The following is a 19,701-nucleotide window of genomic DNA, read 5'->3' on the forward strand; positions in this document are numbered from 1 at the left end:
GGCGAGTCTTCCTATGGGCCTCGGAGGAGACGGCCTTTCTTTCTTTCTTTGAATTGTTGGCGCTTTATCATTTTCTGGACACAATACAAGTGTGAGTAGACCGTGACTGCCATCTGCAGGACACTAAGGTGTACTACCGCAGATGAAATATCAGCTGGCGCGCACACAAAAAAACACTGCCACAGCAACAGACATTCAAATCTGATCACGGATTTGACTGAAGTATTGGTTCCACCCTCACAAACAAACAATCACATTTTTTTTTTTTTTTCACTTCCACAGTTTTCTGTAAATCTTGTTTTTCTTGTCCGACTGACAGAGAACGGTGGTTTCCGGGCCAAGATGTACGACATCACTCAACATCCCTTCTTCAAACGGGGTATTGCCGTGCTGGTGCTGGCACAGTCAGTGCTGCTGTCAGTCAAGGTAGAGCCTCACATCACTTCGTCTCACTAACTGTGTGTACGATTCCTGTTTTACGATATTTGATTTGATTTGTCTACAATGACCATTTGTTTCGCGTGAACGAGAGTTGGAGGTGGTTTGTTTTGTCGAATGATGTTTTGCGTGCGACTCTCTCTCCTCCAGTGGGATGTCGATGACCAAGTCACATTTCCCCTCGCCACCATGTCGGTAGTCTTCACCTTCATATTCGTGCTGGAGGTGAGTCTGTCATCCCGTCTGCTCATCCGTGACTTTTTCCTGAAAGGTTTTAATCGGATTGCTTCCCCCGCGTGCGGATAAATGTCTGATGTTAAATGTTGCCGTTTTTTTTTTATTCCCCAGGTCACCATGAAGCTTATAGCCATGTCTCCAGCGGGCTACTGGCAGAGCAGACGGAATCGCTATGACCTGCTGGTCACTTCTTTGGGAGTCATCTGGATTGTCCTGCACTTTGCCTTGCTGGTTAGAAAAATCCCTGTTTCATTCAGAGAGAAAAATCTTTAGAAAGTACATTGATTGATATGGATATGGATATAATACTATATCATGTTTCCCTCCCACAGAATGCTTATACCTACATGATGGGCACATGTGTGATCGTGTTCAGATTCTTCACAATATGTGGGAAGCATGTGAGTATGTTTTGTAGGGGGAAAAAAAAGAAAAAAAAATCCAGTGTAATAGTGAAGATTGCCTCTGAATGTGTGTGTGTGTGTGTGTGTGTGTGTGTGTTTCTTGTGTCAAGGTGACGCTGAAAATGCTGCTGTTGACTGTGGTCGTCAGCATGTACAAGAGCTTCTTCATCATCGTGGGCATGTTCCTCCTCCTCCTCTGCTACGCGTTCGCCGGCGTCGTCCTCTTTGGAACTGTCAAGTACGGGGAGAACATCAACCGGTAAGAATTCCTTTTTCCCTCATCATGCCGCTCGCAGTGAAGCACGTCTCTAAAGAGTTGTCCGAATGTTTGTCTCCCCCTAAAATCGCAGGCACGCCAACTTCTCCACAGCGGGCAAGGCCATCACCGTTCTCTTCCGGATTGTCACGGGGGAAGATTGGAATAAAATCATGCACGACTGTATGGTAAGACGGGACAATGCAGGCCCAGCACACATTTCCCGCAGACAGAGGAACATTGCAAATGTAGCAAGAAATATTGTATATCATTTACTCTATATTATATGTTGAAAGGGGTTAGGTCACCTCAATTTACTGCTGCCCTCAAATACAATGGCGGTTAGTGGATTTTTTGTCTGTGGCGCCCACAGCCACATTTACAGCTGCTTTAGTTTCTCCCAGTTGTTCAGATAGCTTCGTAAAACTTCACTGACCTCAGCACTTTTCACACCTTTACACAAAACTAAGTGCCCCAATGAGAATTGTTGGTGTTGCTTTCTGCATGGCTGGATACATAATGCAAATCTGGCTTTATATAATTTGGGCGAATCAAACTTTTAGTGTAGCTATTTAAAAAAATTGAATTACCTGCTTGTTTATGTGAAATATGTGAAATATGTGTTTTGGTTATTTTTGTTGTTGCCAGGTGCAGGCTCCGTTCTGCACACCAGATAAACATCGCTACTGGGAGACTGACTGTGGCAACTACGCTGGAGCGCTTATATACTTCTGCTCTTTTTACGTCATTATAGCGTACATTATGCTCAACCTACTTGTTGGTAAGTGTGTGTGTGTGTGTGTGTGTGTGTGTGTTTTCTTGTATTAGTCACATCTCGCATCTAATTTGGGGACAAAACTAAACATGTACACACGTGTCCCAGAAAACCGAGCTGTTAACTTATAGGATCATAATATGAATAGATGTTCACTGCTCTAAAAGGAAGCACAACTTGTATTCATATATTCATTGTTACACAAATGCAGATCATTGTTTCTGCTCACAATTAAAACTACAGAGATATGTCTATTATGGCATATTCCCCCATGTTAATATCCCTCTCTCTCTCGCCGCAGCCATCATCGTGGAGAACTTCTCTCTGTTCTACTCCACCGAGGAGGACCAGCTGCTGAGCTATAATGACCTGAGGCACTTCCAAATCATCTGGAACATGGTGGATGACAAACGGGAGGTGAGAAAATTAGCGATAGGGAAAGAGGACGAGGACACAGCGGAGGGGAGGAGATGATGATCATATGGCTACGAGCGAAAGGGATGATATATAGAGAAAGATAAAAAAAAAATCTGCACAGAAGCTAATGAGCAGGGCTGAAGGGGAAAGAGAGAGAGAACGTAATTAGAACAGTGGGTGACGGATTAAAAGTGTAGACCCCCCTCTATTTATCCACAATGTCACATGGATATAGGATTTTTTTTTTATTATTTATTCTACAAGCAAGGGCAATCACGGTATAACACACATAGCAATCTTACATGATTGAGCCAATTTGTCCATGCAGTAATACCAAATAGGAATGGAAGAAACCCAACCATATTCACCCCTGCCTGTCATTATACCTACCTGACATGCCATTTCAAACACACCTCTGGAAACCAAAGAGGCCATTAAAAGAAAGACTGTATGACTACAGGTTTTTAAATTACCCTTATGTGGTGATTTCAAATATATATATATATATATATATATTAGTTGTAGTAGGAGACTGACAGATTTCATATGGAAATAATGAGACGTCATTCAAACAGGGCAACTTTTAAAAAAAATAAATAACTTTAGTCTCAGGAACAAGACTACAGGATTCATTATCAAGTTGAAACTCTGACTCCAAAACTCAAAAATCTATTTAAGTTGCACGATATTTGATTCCTTATTTTTTTAGTTTTGCCAGGTTTTTTTTGTATTTCTTGTATTTTTTTTTTCATATTTTTCTGACGTGTGTGGGCCTGATAACTTGCTTTATGCTTTATCTATCTATCTATCTATCTATCTATCTGTCAGACAAGTCCGCTGATTATATTCCTCATTAAAAATGAGCTGTAGAGAATATCAAATCTCGTTTATAATCCCTCACCCTCATCTGCAGTTTGACAAAATGTAATATTCACACAGTCCTGTCAGCCCCGTGACTTTTGCGGCCGTCTCTCCCCCCCCCCCCCCCCCCCCCCCTCCCCCCAAGGGTCTGATTCCGACGTCGAGGGTGAAGTTCCTGCTGCGTCTGCTCAGGGGTCGGCTGGAGGTGGACCTGGACAAAGACAAGCTCCTGTTCAAACACATGTGCTACGAGATGGAGCGCCTTCACAGCGGCGGAGACGTGACCTTCCACGACGTGCTCAGGTGATGGAGCACGCGCATATGCTCTTACGCAGTATATGAGTAGTAAAGACATCATTTGAGGGGAATAAAATGGCAACTCTTAATTTTTGGATTTAGGAAAAAAACTTGCAGTCTGGCTTCTTATTTTATTGCTGATAGTTTTACATTCTACTGAATTTCATAACACTAAAAATGTCCCTCTCCCGGCTGCGTGTCTTTGTGCGTGGGGCTCCCCGTGTGTTTGTGTGATCGTACAGCATGCTGTCATATCGCTCGGTGGACATCAGGAAGTCTCTCCAGCTGGAGGAGCTGTTGGCCCGGGAACAGCTGGAGTACACCATTGAAGAAGAGGTGGCCAAGCAGACCATACGCATGTGGCTCAAGAAGTGCCTCAAACGCATCCGGGCGGTAAGTCTCGAGCCCGTCACCTTGCACACACAGCCCCTCGCATCACACGCCGACCGCCTATGTCTGTGCGCGCTCACAGAAGCAGCAGCAGTCGTGCAGCATCATCCACAGCTTGAGAGAGAGCCAGCAGCAGGAGCTGAGCCGCTTCCTCAACCCCCCCAGCATCGAGACCACCGTGCCAAGCGAGGACCACAATGCTAACAACCCCGACAACCCGTCACAGCCTGAGGTAACGCGCGGCGAAGCGCATGACACGACCCGCAGGTGTGCGCTTGCAGTGGGGGAAACAAAGAATATCTCCTCTTTGTTTAGATGAGTGGTCTCCAGCAGCTCCTGAGCCCCACGTTGTCAGACAGAGGCGGCTACCGGCAGGACTCCTCGGACCTGGGGAGACCTCAGAGGAAGCTGGGACAGTGGCGGCTTCCCGCAGGTGTGTACGCTCATGTCTGCCGCCTATCGCAAGTTCTGCAGGTTTGTGTCGAGGACAGCATCACCTCAAGTACGTCTCTGCTAATGGGAAAAGCCACGTTTGTGGTTAAGTTATAATTCAGAATAACCAGCTCTTATTTACAATCGTGGTCTGACGGGGAGAAAAAGGCCCTGTCGATGCAGAACGCAGAAAAATGAAGGCGCAAAAGTACTGAGGCGCACTCTTCTGTTTGTGTCTGTGCCAGGTCGCACAAGTGTCAAGTCCATAGTGTGCAAGATGAACCCTGTCAACGACGAGGCGTCCTCGGGGTCGGAGGTGAAGAAGTGGTGGACCCGTCAGCTGACCGTGGAGAGCGACGAGAGCGGCGACGACCTCATCGACATTTAGAGATGAGTCGCGGTTGCTTCCTGCAGTTTTTCTAACAGAATGGCTGCAAGTCTTGCTGAGCTCGCTCTAGTTGTGTCAATTTCCGCTTCTCTCTCTGAAGATTTTTCCTGATCTGTGTTTTGTTTTATTTTTTTTATAAATATATATCCAGGTTCGGGGGTTTTCAGAAAGTGTTGACAGGATATCTGCGAGACACTTGTCGCCGCTGTCCTTTTGACATGCAGTGGCGACTTCATACCTCTGGAATAGGTATTACATTTTTCCTCTGTGATTCTCACTCATTACGATTGCCGAGGTTTTTTCTATGCAGGTACATGTGATGGTTGAAGCAGACTGTGACGGGAAGGGACAAAGAAGCTGCTGCTGCTGCTGCTGCTGCTGTGTGTGTTTTCTACTGTTCTGCTGTTTCCTGTTTTCAATATTCCAACCCTGTAACCGTGCCGACGCAGCTGCCATAACTTGTGACACCCCTTTCACGTCAACGCTCCGTCTCCCTCTCCTCTGTCTTAGTCCACGTGTCTGATGACGCCTCTTTTGGTCGTCAGTATTAATGGAGTTTATTAATCAGTATAAATATTTGATTTTTCTTATGGTGACTTTACACTTTGACCAGGACACTTGTTCTCGTTGGCAGAACAAGGTTTTGCTTTTAGATCCATGACTGTGAATGTAATTACAAAGGTAAAAATCTATCTCATGTATTTGTGTGGAGTTTAAACATGAAATATTTTATAAATTATTATAATCTCTAAGCTTCATCGAGTATTTAATTATTCTAATAAAGGCCTGCGCTGCGTAGGCATATATGAGTAAAATGATTGTTCAATTTCGTTTTTCTTTGCATCACGTCGAACACTGTCAAGCAAACACTTACCTCAGAAGTGACTTACTTCTTCTTACTACTTCCATGTAGTAACTACATCCATGAGGCGATTCCCCAAATATATATCGAATTCAATTTTGTGATTTTAGTATTTGTCCGGTTCTTCGTGTGCTGAAAAACTTCTGATGTTGCACAAACCTTTTAAAAACCAATTGGACTAATTGAAAACATTAACTGTGGAACAGCTGGGTTGTTGAAAAGTCGTTGTTTCTGGAGCTGATGGGATTATTTTCACACAACGTACATGTGGAAAACTAATCACTCAATACTAAATAAGCAAACCTCTTTCATGTTGGACGGCTGGAAATTTGTAGGTCACATTTCGGAAGATTAATTATTGCATCCGCAGCATTTTATGAAATGTGAAAGAAAAGGAGAGTAGATAAAAGAAAATAATAAAAAATCCTAAATTCCTCTGGATAAAACAGTTTTCAATTCCCTATTGGAATTTTAGCTCCACAAAAACATACAAATATCTTTTCAGCTCCCTTTATCTTTTACATGCTGACTATAATCAACTCTACATAGTGTGCAAGCCTGTATTACCTGAGTATTTCCCCTGTTTATTATTTTATTTTTTTTCCCCCAATTCCAATATTGCCTGAGTAAACAAACTTCTCCCATGTCCATGACTTGTTTTACCCAGTAATTTAGTTCAGCTTATAGGGAATTTAATTACCCGTCCATGAGTGAAAGACAACACAGGATTGGACTGATGGGGGGGGGGGGGTAATTGAGTGGACAGATGCCGTTTAATGATTCTCCTTGTACACATCTGCTCAGATCAGACGCTCGGCGCGATCCCCGTCCTCTCCTCTCGATAACACCGCCCTCTCCTGGACACATGCTGAGCTGTCCCGACAAGCAGCTCCCCATTTTTTCCTCGTCACGCGCTCCAAACTTTTGTTCTTTTAAAATGACTGCCATGTACAGTACAGCGTGCAACTACAAGAAGGAGGAGGAGGGGATTCACTTCTGGAAACTCCTGGGGGGCCGCGGGGACGTGTGTGTGTGTGTGTGTGTGTGTGTGTGTGTGTGGCTGTTCTACAGGAATACATGTGCTTAATATTCCTTTTTCCTCCTCCTTAACATACCCTCCCGTTGAGCCGCTGCTCACCCCGGTGCCCAGCACTTCTGCCCTTCTTCTCCATCGCGCAGCGACGGCCGGTGATGACAGTCCTGTCAGCTGCCGTGGGCAGCTCGCCGTGGACGAGGACGAGCTCGGTTTCCAACGGGCCGTCCAGGTCAGCGTGAGCCGGCCGTCCGCGGAATAAGAATGTAGCTGATTCCAGGAGACGCGCGCTGTGAGTACAGCACACGCACACGAACACAAAGAGGCGTGCGTATTAGCGTCTCATTTGTATCCCCTCGTGTCCCCCCCCCCCCCCCTGATGATGTATTTCTTTCTTGCTGCAGCCACTCGATCGGACGACTTGCTCTGGGTGAGATTCCAGCTTATCGACTAATGCGCCCCCATTGGTACGGCCGGCCGGCCGCGGCCAAGGCATTTTCCCCTTAACAAGGGCCCTTGTCCCACACAGAATTAGCCCATTAAAAGAGACAGGGTTTTTTCCATTTGTCCTCTCAAAAAGGCCCAGGAAGTTTCACAGTTGACGGAGTGCGGGTGGGGCTGTCTGGATAATGAACGGCGAGGGGAAAGCAGAGGGAGTGCGGAGAGAATGAGCTGCCGGTGGGATACCTACTTGCTCTATAGAAATCATGACTTGCTCGCACATTGCGCTCTCTCGATGACTGAGTGCCCCCCCCCCCCCCCCCCCCCCAACATATGGCCCTGTAGGGAAACAGTGTGACATCAGCCCTCTTGCCAATCAACTGTCTTTAATTTATCTTTCCCCGCGCTTTCTTCTCCTCATCCATCGCCTCTTAAGCTCCACTTAGCTCCGGACTATCTCATCAGAGGGCTTTTTTTCCTCCTCTCTCCTCTCATTTTCGCCCTGTGTGGTAGAACACTTTTTTTTGTCTTTTAATTGCCTCTGCATCACACCGGGTCTCGCGGTGCCTGTTGTTTTTACCCTCTCTATTGTAATTTGCCCATCTCTCCCCCGTGCATGTCCGCTGCTTATTTAGGGCCCTAATTGAGCCACTTTGGTAATTGAGGAGGAAGTTCTTAAGAGCAGAGGGAGAGGACGAGCGTCTGCGAGTCAAGATTACCTGTAATTAAAGTACATGATGGCTTTGACGGCTCCGTCCCCTCCTGTTGAGAGATGTCACTTTCAAACAGCCGTAGCATCACATAGACTGGAAGACGCTTCTTCTTTTTTTTTTTTCGTCCCTGCGTACGCGTCAGCACAAGACCTCTACAGTACATGCACATGCACATTCAGGACAGGATGCATGCAAATGCTGCGTGCGTGGCAGATAAAGTAGAAATTCATATATGAAAAAACACATGCATACTGTACATCCCATGTGCAGTGGTGACGGTTGACGGCTCCCCGCGCAGCTCATTAAAAAGTGGCGGCGGGGGAAAGTGGACAATTTGGGGCACACTTGACACACTCGTCCAGAAAGTCTGAATTTTATACCTGTGAGGCTTCAAGCAGAGACGATGTGACCAGACTTATTAACCAGAAACGCTGGTGTGATTTCACTTGAATGCGTCAACACTTGCTGCTTCAAAAACGGCAGAGATCCAAGCGTTCCCGATTCCTCGCGAACCCTCGCCCCCGGGTCTAATCTCAACGCGTCTCTGAGGATGCCTGTCTCCCTCTCGTCCGTTGCTGCAGGTACTTTCCAGCCTCCTCTGTTTTGCTTCCTCTAGTTTTGCTTCAGCACATACCGCACCTGAACACAAGTCCTGCACTCCCCGCTTTCAGTCAAATAAAAACTTCCCGATACAAAACCATAAAGCGCCGTTGCGCAAAAAAGACGTGAGAGCAGAGCACAGGCCAGAACAGGAAGCATTTTCAAAGTTGAATCCGCACACGGCCCGGCCACGTGGGCCCCGAACAGTAAGACTGATTGGAGTAAATACGAGGTGAAGAAGGGTAAAAGCTTTCTCCCTCCGAGCTCCTCGTGGCCATTGTCCCCTTCGAGACATTACGGAGTGGGTCTGCGGCCTCGAGCAATTAAAGCGACAGCGACGGGGGTTGCAGCAGGGTGAGCCTCATAAGGAAGCCATTGTTCCTAAAGGCCACAATCAAAATGTATTTTTAAAAAGAGGCACAGGATAATCCGGCATGTCCATGTGTATCTTCTTTTGGTACTCGACTACAGAGTGAAGGGTGAAGCAGCCTCTTTAATGACGCGCCCTCTTATGTGTGTTGGTCCTTTCCTTCCTCCCCTGAAGATTAATGTGGTGTTTTCATAAAGCAACTCTGTCACGCTCGTCACGCTGGATCGCCATCGTGGCTGAGTCTCGTCCTCCTCCTCCTCCTCCCCGCGCGCTCTTAGCCTCATAAATAAGGTGGTGGCAGTGCAAATTAGCCGCCTGTATTTCATGTCAACATCCACCCCGGGTCCGGGGGCCCCGGTCCCGTCCGTGTGTTTCGAAACAGATGGCTACTACTACAATAAAAAAAGTAGCAAATTATTTTAGCAGCGGGCGGCAGAGGCAATTAACAACTGGCATAATGTGTTGATTAAAATCCATTCCAGTTTTTTCGGCGAAAGGCAGAAAGAAACTCTCATTTTCCACTCAGTCAGCTGGCACACATCCACATCCATCCAGCTCGCAGTGCGCTGACCTTGACCCGACCGCAGCTGTCGCTCACTTAGAACCAATATACCGTTCTGTGACCTCGTTATTTTTGCCTTTGGTCGGGAGTCGGCGGTAAAATGTCCCAATTAGTTCGCTGATTTGCTTGATAACAGTTTTTTTTGTTTGTTTGTTTGTTTTTTTCAGTTACACGTCAATTCCTACGCGAAATCTCTACGTGACCTCCGCGTGGGAGTTCTGGGAGTTTGGAAAACTGCATTCTGGGGCGATATATATCTAACTGCCACCGCGGTCAGTCTGAAGACTCAAATTCAAGTTCGGTCTGGGGATTGTCAAAGCTGTCACTTGGCCGGTGTTTCACAATCTCCTCAACTGAGCTGAGACGGGCTCTTCTCTGCCTAATTAGACCCAAAGAGAATCTCCTTCCTCCCCGTAAAAAATGTTCAATTCAAAAGGGCTCGTTTCATGCTTGAAATGTATCCCTCAGCTTCGGATTTTTTGGGGACCTGGGCGCTGCTGCTCCTTTGTAAATATGATGAATGCAGGCATTTTTTTTTGTTGTTTTGTTCAGGCCTTTACCTCATGTACCTCATCAGCGGCAGTCGCTCGCCGCCCCACTGAACGGCGGGCCCCGAGTGAGAGGCGGTACTTTTGTCTTTGAGCCAGAGAAATCCCATTTCCACTAAACACCTAATCAGTCCCATTCATCCGTCTCTGGTTCCCCAGTAGCCCCAGTTCTACACCTGGCTTTGGTGTCGTTAATTACTGGGAGACGGGCTTTGTCTGATCCGGAGCCAAGATTAGAATATGAGTGGCAAATTCGGGAGAAAATCATACGGGCTCAAAACCAATTCAATTACCCACCAATCAAGGTAGAAAGGCTGGTAATTAGGGGGGGGGGTAACAATGGGAAAACCTCCGCTTCACTCACTCCGAGCACTGGCCATATTATTAGCGAGGGAGCGGGCCTGCCTGCAGAGGGCGCTGTGCTCCAACAGTTCTGTTCCACCGCAAGGCGGGCAGTCTCCCAGATCACTGGGAGAAACAGTCTTTTGATGTCACCGCAGCCTCCGGTGGGACGTTACCTTATCATTTTTTTTTTGGTTTTTCAAACTCGGCATTTATGTCAAATTGTGCATTAGTGCGGCGTTTTGCGAGCAAGGGAGCAGAAAATGGATGTGACATTATGAAGAGGAGAATGCATCTAGGCGGCAATCTCGCTTAGAAAAATACAGTTTTTAATGCGCTGACAATAAAACGGAGAGGCGGGATTGCGTGGGAACGAAAAGACCTGGCAACACGTGACATCCTTTTCTCATTCCGTACCTCTGTATGGAACTCCCGGCTCTGAACATAACGCTCGGACTCGTCCCACAACGCCCGGTGTTGTGTCTCCACTCACAAGTCGGTGCATTGGGGGAGTTTTGCTATCTGCCCGTACAAGAATTTCTTCAGAGCAAACAAACAAACAGCAGAACAACACCACACCCTCCCCTTCCCCTTGGAAATTGTTAATGATTTTAATATATGTATCTGTGCTCTGCCCCCTCCTCCCGCTGTGTTACACCTACTCATTTCAAGCCCCAGACCCGGGGACGTATAAAAGCCCAGGCACAGAGAAACGGAACTGCGATGACGGAGAGAAGTATATGAAAGCTGCCGCCGACTGACAGAAACCCCCAACTGGCTGCAGATGGTTTGGGACAACTCAGGTACACGCTGACAACTCCAATTTTTCTTTTCCTTTGTGTTTTTATCCCTTTTTCTCCCTCTTTGTTTGGCTACATTTGAAGATTGCCAATCACGATATCAAAAAGAGAACACCGCCGTCGCAGAGTTTGTTTTCCGCATGTAACCTCTCGCTGCTCTGCTGTCACTCTCTATTTCTCAGATTCCCCCCCCCCCAAAAAAAAATTCTAACTCACTCGCGCAGACTTGCACGTGAACGTGCGCGCGCGCGCCAATAAGCGAACAAAGCAAAAATCAAACGACATCAAGCGGTATCAAAGTGAAAATCAGTGTCCTTCATGGACCGTGTGATGTTACACATTATTCTCTGCCGGGCTCGGCACAGCTCTCCGATTTTTTTTTTAAGACAGCGTAGATCTGATTTGAAAATAAGATTTTGATATTTGGCAGGATAACTTCACGGCTATTAATGTCACGCTCGCCAGGAAACAAAGCACCTAAATGGCTGCTCAGAGGATTTTTGTTTTACTTATCCCAGTTTTTTTGGGGGGGGGGATTATATCTGGGGTCAGCATTTACTGCAGTTAAAACGGGAAACAGTTAAAGAAAGTATAAAAAAAAAAAATAAGCACAAGTGCACCATCAAATGGTTCGTGGGGCTTGACCGGATCCTTCAGGACGAAGATGGCATATAGTCTTCACCCGGCTCGAAGCGTGCCTCACCAGTGTCCACACAATTCCTTATTACTGATGGGGGCGCCGCAGGGAGTCTTGTCTCGGACACACGCACGCACACACACACACGCACACACACACACACACACGCACACACACACACGCACACACAGAAGCTTCGGGATTTCCTAGGATTACCCGAATGTTGTTGAAGTTTTCCCACTTAGTGCGTTCGCTACATAAATGGCTTAAGACGGGGGTGCTGGAGGCCAAGGGGTCCCAGACTCACTGGAGCACAGACACCAGGCCCAGGGTGGAGACATTCCCAGGCTGCCTCCACCTCTGCCCCGCTCTGTGCTTATGGAGACACACACACGTTCAGCATCTTGCGTTCGCCCTCCATTTCCTTTGCGAGTCCTAACTTACCACAGGGCCACTGAGCAGACGGTTGCATGTGATTGGCTCTGAATAGTTCCCGTCTCTATGTAGCACTGGCAAGGGTATAGTCTTAGTAATGACGCAGTGCGGATATGATTAACGCCAGGCTGCGGGACTCGTGTCTTACCATTTTACAACTTTGCATCACATGGAATTTATTAAGCGGGAACAAACCCTTTGATGTCAAATGAATGAAAAATACACGCATCTGTTTCTGGAAGCGCCAACAACTGGTTAGTCAGTTCTCTCAGCTTAATGAGGACAAAGGAAAAACCCCATTGTGGGACGAATAAAGGTATATCTTATCTTAAAACCCAACAAGCTGAAGCTGGAAACATAGTCCAGGGTTTGTGGTGGTGACTGATGCAGGTGTTGCGTGAGCATATAGAAATATGGAAAAGCACAGGAAATAGTTAAATAGCGAGTTCACTCATTATCAGTCTGCATTTTCTACATTCACATGCATTGTTTGGTCACTTCTCCCGATGCTTCTTGAATAAAACGTAGAACAAGATAGCTAAGGATCTGTTGAAGTTTACCATAATAAAACCAGCAAATGAAAAAAAAAAAAAAGCAACACCATGTTTTGTGCAAGGGGCATCTACAAAAAAACAGGATGATAACAAAATGAAAAGCAGATCTCTCTTTTAAAAAAAGTGATTCAACCAAGGAACACCTACTAATCATAAACAAATCTGCAGAAAGGTGTAAAAAATACAAAAACATGATTAGACACAAAAACCCACAAATGTGTACCAGATCAGAAAAATGCTAAATGAAATGTTCTGTAAGACACTTGCAGACATGCTAAAGAAGATTTGAAATATGACTGATTTAGATATGGTTATGGTACAGTACAGTACCCTGCATTTAGATAGATTGGTCGTTGAATTGGAATTCAAAGGTAATTTGATTTCATTTAACTTTGATCACAGTAGATGGTACATGAGCAGGCGTCTCCGACAAAGGTCAGAGGTGAGGGTCATGTCACTCATGTATCTTTGTCTGAATAAAGATGGGATGTCAGATGTGGGCGTTTTTGTTTGTGTTGCCATGCCACCGGCAGGCAAATTCGACCAAACCGCACCAAGTCCCGATTAACAATTTTCGAACGTGAATCTCTGAAGCGCCGTTTCTTTACTCTTTTTTTCATCCGAGCTTTACCTTTGATTGTTGTTGCTTATTTAGTCATGAATATTCAACGGTATAGAGAAAATACTTTCCCAGAGGTTACTTGAGTTTACTTTTTTTTCCATGGGAATAAAACATGAAAAAGTGGATGGGGGAACCGGGGGGGATGAATATTGTGAATATTAATAGAGAATAATTTTTTTTATAGGCACTGAGTGTGACTTGTTCTTCTTTTAATGCTCCTTGTAATGCCTCTGATGCATTACCGCCGCATCTCATTGTTGCTGTTAACGATGATTTTAGAATAAAAGATGCACTTCAGAACAGGCGGCCTGCAGCAAAAGGGAAAATCAACACGTCGAAGCGCCGACAACAAGCTCGGACCACTTAGCGAGCAGCATCCCTATGCACTTCCACGTCTAAAATTCATCGTAATTACAACAATGGCTGTGTCAAGTGAACATAACTGCACATAGAGAGTCTGATTCATCCCCCAGGGGTTATCGGCAGCTTTGCAGAATGCGTCACCTCCACTTTATGTCTGCACTGTGCATTAAGCTCCAGAGTACGGATTGAAAGATTGTTACAGCAATTTCAGTTGGGGAAAAAAAGATGTGCGGTTCGAGGTAATTTAGTTTAAAACATAGGCAAAGGGAATGCTGGTAAAATGCTGTACACTGAAAGGTGCGATCACCAGTAAACCCACCTTTTTGTATATAATGCCGGCCAATTGTTTTTCCTCCGTCCTTTTCCCTTTTCCCCTACGGCGACAGGAGCAAGCGACGCAGCACGACTATAGTTTCTGACTTTATCGGGGAAGGGCACGACCTCTGCAACATCCATCACTCGGCGTGGGCTCGAGTTGCAGACAGTGCCCCCCTCATTCACAAGTTCTCGTGGATTCGTAGCTTTCCTTGTCCCAATCTGTGACGTTCCGATTCTTCCTCCGTCTTCCGTCGCGATGTCGGATCGGATTTCTCTGCCACGGAAGACAACTTGACTGCTGTTCTGCTCAAGGTTTACCTTGACACTTTGCAGGGGCAACGCTGCACTGCGGTGAAGGAACGATCCCCTCCGTGCCGTCTAGAAGATGGAAACCAAACAGAACTGGTGTCATTTCATGCAATGTGGCACTTACGTATGATCTTAACAAATATTGCTCCCGTGCAGCGGCGACAGACAACTGCAGGCTAAACAGTTCTCGACTGCTCTGAACACTAATGACCCATAAAGCCTCACTGCCACCTCAACTTGACAAATGGCAAATGTCAGCGGCGTATTCTCCTGGTAGGCATAATTTTATTAAGTGCAAATATCACTGTGCTCCTTAGGAGACACTCAAAGGTTAGGCCAACAGCTGTAGCAGTTTCATGTGTATTAGCCGGGATTTTTTTTTTGCAGCAAGTCGGGCTCCCCTGAGTTGATGGACACGACCAGTCAAGCATGAGCGGGGATGCTCAATCTAAATGCAATAAGGAGAAGCTCAGGCTCAAGATCATGTTTATTTAAAAGCCTGGGACAATAACGTATTGGGGGGGGGGGGGGGCAGTAAGGTAAGGGGGGGGGGGGGGGGGGGGGGACAGGGATGAGGAGAAAGAACGAGTGAAAAGGGGAAGGAGAGGGAACATAGGAGACTGGTGGCATATAGAGGGGCAGATCATTTTTCCCATTTATTGGCTGTGGTAATTTGTTGACTCACTCATCCATGCAGAGTCTTTATGTTTAATGCAGGCCTCCAGAGGGGAGAGGAGGGGGGGTAGGAAATGGAAAGATGGGCAATAGGGGGTTGGTTGGGGGGGGGGCTAGGGCTACCCTGACAGAACAGCAGCCACCTCTTTAGTGTGAGAGATGGAAGTGGATGAATATCAACCCTCGAAGTGGGCCTCGCATGCTAATGGGGACTTCATCTTGGCCCGACTGGGCCCAGTACACCTGCCAAATAATTGGACGGGACTCCTCCAAAGATCAATGTCCACATTCTCTGCCGAAGACCGGCGCGACCTCACAAGCGGCGCGCGTGTGTACGAACCGAACGTTCTCCCTCGCCCAAAAAAAAAAACCCATCACGTGCATCTTCTTTTCTTTTACCGGTGAGAGAGGAGAAACTCCACTTGAAGCGTCTCCTCCGTTCCCAGTTCAATGTCATCCAGCTGTCAGACGCACGTCTGGGCTTTGACGCGCGCCGCGGTCTGACACCCGTCATCCTCGCGCAGCTGTTTGCGGGCCCGCCTGCCCCGACCTGGCCCTCAGAAGGGTCACACCCGTGTGGACAAACATTGGTGGCCCACGGCTGGCGATGCCCCCCCCCGCGAGTCCCGTTTTGCAGAAAAAGGGGTTTACTAGTGTCTGCTCTATTTGGAGAGCGAGGAGTGTCGCCCCGTCCCTAACAGCCACTGACAAACACTTGAAGTCTGTAGTGCGTCGTATATTTTTAGTGTGTTCCGGTCACACTGTGAGGTTTCATAGTGAATGAGTGTTAAAATAAGTCCGTTTTTGAGAAGTGTGTGGCAGATCTATTCACCATGAAAGGTGATTTGATGACTGGACACAAGGCAAGGACTCGAATGGAGGTGAAATCTCCAGGTTTCTGAAAAGGCTCCAATGAAAAAGGGCCAAGTGTGGGGATGTAGGGGGCAAAGGTTTGGAGATCAACATCATCTACTCTTATTGATGTTCTGTAATTTTTACCTAACGCTCACTTTGAACGTGCTCTCACGAGTTCCACACCGCTGTTCTTTGCCGGCGCGACCGTTTCCAGACGCCTCGCATCAACCTGTGAACTTTTTTCAGAAACAGAGACGAGATCAACATTTAACTCCCTTCGCTCCACTTTGGATCTATTTTTGGGGGGCCTCTTTGATGATTTACCACTCTTTGATACGTAAAGCCGGAGATGTTACAGTGCAACAATGGAGCCTCTCTTGGGTATAGCGTGCCGTAAATAACAAAGCCCGGAGCTACCTCCAGCTATAGGAAGGAAAAACAAAAAAAAAAGCTGATGTTCATCTCGTAAAAAAGGAATCGGCGGGCCTGTTCCGTACACGCGCGCCGCCCCGAAAATAGCACGTCTCTGGAGCTCGATGTACACACCACGTGCGGAACATCTGCGCCCCTGTATGAACCTTCCCCAGTGGTCGGCGAATTCCGCCTCCAGAGCTCACAAACCGCCGCGTACGGAGCTCCTCCGGGTGGCTGCAGGGCGCGGGTGTCTTGCCGCATGTGTGCGTTTGTGCAAAAAAGAGTCCCCAGCCACTTTCCAGTATCACTTCTCGGCGCTCTCTCCCTCCACCAGCGCCGTCGTGAGATGATGTGACAGCGTGTCAATCACGCCGGGGGCCCGGGGCGCCGCGGCGACAAGAGGGTTTTCCGGCGGAACACTTTTGTGAGCAGCACCGGGGAAGCGAGGCACCAGCGGGGGCTGCAGTGAGAGGAGAAATCAACGTGAACCACCGCCAGGTCTCACACATCCCTTCTTTCCTTTTTCTCCTTTTTTTTTTTTCCCCCACGAAACCCCCTCCGGCCGCTCAGTTCACCCAGCCGCTCCCCTCGTCTGAATCCTGACCCCTGAACGGAGGAACCCAGCGGGGGGGGTCACACGCAGACAAAATGTTTCTGCCATGCCCCGAGAGAGAGGCAACCCTGGCACCGTGGACGAGCGGAGTACCCGTCCTGTCTCCGTAGGCCCCCGGAGGGGCGCCGCGCCGTACAGCGGGCCGGCCCGGCCCGGCGCTGCCACTCTGCCGCTCCTGAGCCGTGATGTGTTGTGATGGCTCCGTCACTCTGGACGGCGGGGCCGCAGACACCTGTGGAGGCACCGGGCGGACTTGATGGAATCGGACAGGACTTAATCTCTGTCCCTCGGGCGGCGGTCGGCGGCGGCGGGTTTGGAAGCGCCGAGGAAGTCGTTGGAGCGCCTGGAGTCGAGTTAATATTGAAACGGATGAACAGAGCTTCATGGCTCAAAGTTGTCTTTGTGATGTAAAAACGGATGCAGACACCTTTCCACGTTGGTCCCCTGCAAAACCCTCGCTTTCACCGCGTTGTTCCCTCGACCAAGCGGGGACGGGGTTTCCACGGGGAGAAGATGGCGACTCGCTAGACGGCACAAAGAACCCTACGTGACTAGAACAAGGAAGACAATGGCGTTCTCTCTCCATCTATCCCCGCCGATGGCAATGGGAGAGACAGAGAAGAAGAATCCCGTGGACTGAAGGAACAAAAGCCGACGAAGAAAAGGAGAGAAAAAAACCAAAAGAAAACTGCAAGGAGCAAATGCTTCCCCGGTCTTTGAAAAGAATGAAGTCGCATCTGCAAACCGGGACGTCACGTGTAATGAAGTTTTGAAAGTTTTTTATTTTTTCCCCAGCAGAAAATAAAGCCTCACTTTTTTTTGTCAGGGACAAATTGACTTTGTTTTAGTGTAACATGCTTACTTTGCACTTGGGCATCATTAATATGATGTGTCATCTCATCCCTTTTTCTTCTCCTGCAGGAAACGGATATTAGCAGTCATCTTGGCTCTTTAAGTGAGAGTTTCCTTGCTCCCGCCCGCTGCGTGTCCCCTCATTAATGCAAGCCGCTCCTCCGTCCCCATTCCTCCGCGCGAGGGACTCTCCTGGTACAGGCCGCGGCCCCTCTGACAAGGACGGAATTACTGTTGGCTCTCGCGCGCCTAATTAAAGTGAGGGCGGCTCGCCTTCGGTGGATCTGTAACAGGGCGAAGGCTTTGTCGCCGGGTGGATTCTGTGGCGCACAGTGCAGGTATTACTTTTTCTCCAGGTATACTGTCGTCCTGCGGCTGCATCTGTCAGACAGTCCATCGGTTCTCAGTTCAGCTTTACAGAGCCCACATTGAATAATGAATGACAGAACCTGAATTACAACACACATTAGTATTATTATTACCATGAATGAATTAGTCTGGCAATCTTATGAGAGTCAATGATTAATATTGTAATAGAAAGGAATGAGCACAAGGACTTTGAAGGTGTCATCGCTGCATCATTGAACCTGTGGGAGCTTGAAAATGTCCAGTGTGTGGGCTCCCTGTCCTTTTCCTCGTAAAATTGGGGCCAGGATATGCACACTATCTGCTTATTTTGAATATTTAAATTCTTTCAAACTGAAGAGCAGAATCTTAGTTAAATTATAGCAACAGATTTTTCGAGTACAGATGGATCTGCGCTTTGTGCCGGCGTGATCCAATCGCGGGTCTGTCTTTTGGGTCCAATATGTTGATGTACTATTTCAAAGATGAAAAAAATGAATTGTCTGGTCATATTGTTGAACAAAACATTGGCATGGCAAGCATATTTTTGAATGTGGTGTTCAGTAAAAAGAATTCTCAGACGGACAAAGTGGACGAGGACTCCCGAGCGTTCAACATTTCTCCGAAAGCCATTATCCGAAGGGAGGCTTCACCAGCCGCCGCCAGACTGTTGTTGTTTTTTAAATCCTTCGGTGGGCCCGTTATATAGGCTAAATGAATTCCCACCGTCTGTGAGAACACGCGGCATTTTCCCAAGCTGCTGAACTGAAGGAAATTGAGGGACCACGCTGGAAAAGAAAGTGAGCGCCCTCAGCTGAGAAATGAACACTCGGGGATACGGAAGAGCGATAGGCCCCTCGCTCGGCGTCAGTGGAGGCCTCGCGTCTCCGTGTGCGTTTTTTGTGATTCCGTGTGTGGGTTCCATTTGCTGCGCATGTACGTATGGTAAGCGAGCGACAAAACAAGAGAGCGAATTAGCGGCACTTCCAAGCAGGGTGGCGGGGGGAGCTTTAGAAGAGCCTCGAACATCCGCCGCTGCTGATGGAGACCTTAGAAGTGCTGCAAGACGGCGGTTCGATTTCCGTGTGAAGTCCCAAGTCTCAGTTGTGTAAAGATTTGGATTCAGCGACCTCCGAGGGGAGCGTTTCAATAAAAGCCGACGGTTCAGCTCCAGCTCGTCAAACGGCCGCTCACAAGAACTTTGGAGGAGATGAAACGCGCGCGACAATAAATCCAATGCCGCCTGTGAGGAGAAGTTTTGGGGAGTGTGATATTAAGAAAGCTTTTGATCAGAAAAGGTGAGGTTTTACAGCTCGCCGCCGAATAACTAGGTGGAGAGCGGCTTTTAAAAAAGAGGTTCGGATCGGTCGCGTGACAAGTGACGACTCAGTACTCGGTTTACAGTCAATTATATCTCCCTCACCCTCGCTGTAGATGTCTGTTCCACCTCTGGCGCCCAGACAAAAATAGGCATGTTTTTTTTTTTGCAGAGAACAGTGACTTTTTAATGAAGGAAAGTGGTACAAAGGGAAATGTTCTCGCC

At 47.5% G+C, this 19,701-nt stretch overlaps 1 protein-coding gene across 6 annotated transcripts in view; it reads left to right on the forward strand.

Moving 5' to 3' along the window:
- nalcn (sodium leak channel, non-selective) overlaps nucleotides 1-5,710 on the forward strand; it is a 57,527-nt gene extending 51,817 nt beyond the window's left edge. For all 6 annotated transcript variants that reach the window (XM_035604378.2, XM_035604370.2, XM_035604376.2 and 3 more), the window contains 13 exons: nucleotides 320-426; nucleotides 589-663; nucleotides 787-906; nucleotides 1,008-1,076; nucleotides 1,190-1,338; nucleotides 1,430-1,523; nucleotides 1,984-2,116; nucleotides 2,412-2,527; nucleotides 3,534-3,691; nucleotides 3,928-4,078; nucleotides 4,158-4,307; nucleotides 4,391-4,508; nucleotides 4,753-5,710. In XM_035604378.2, coding sequence (XP_035460271.2) covers nucleotides 320-426; nucleotides 589-663; nucleotides 787-906; nucleotides 1,008-1,076; nucleotides 1,190-1,338; nucleotides 1,430-1,523; nucleotides 1,984-2,116; nucleotides 2,412-2,527; nucleotides 3,534-3,691; nucleotides 3,928-4,078; nucleotides 4,158-4,307; nucleotides 4,391-4,508; nucleotides 4,753-4,895 — 1,583 coding nt within the window. In that variant the 3' untranslated portion in view covers nucleotides 4,896-5,710. The remainder of the gene's footprint in view (nucleotides 1-319; nucleotides 427-588; nucleotides 664-786; nucleotides 907-1,007; nucleotides 1,077-1,189; nucleotides 1,339-1,429; nucleotides 1,524-1,983; nucleotides 2,117-2,411; nucleotides 2,528-3,533; nucleotides 3,692-3,927; nucleotides 4,079-4,157; nucleotides 4,308-4,390; nucleotides 4,509-4,752) is intronic.
- Nucleotides 5,711-19,701: the final 13,991 nt, after the last annotated feature.

Source organism: Scophthalmus maximus, chromosome 14 (assembly GCF_022379125.1).
Source record: "Scophthalmus maximus strain ysfricsl-2021 chromosome 14, ASM2237912v1, whole genome shotgun sequence".
Taxonomy (NCBI): domain Eukaryota; kingdom Metazoa; phylum Chordata; class Actinopteri; order Pleuronectiformes; family Scophthalmidae; genus Scophthalmus; species Scophthalmus maximus.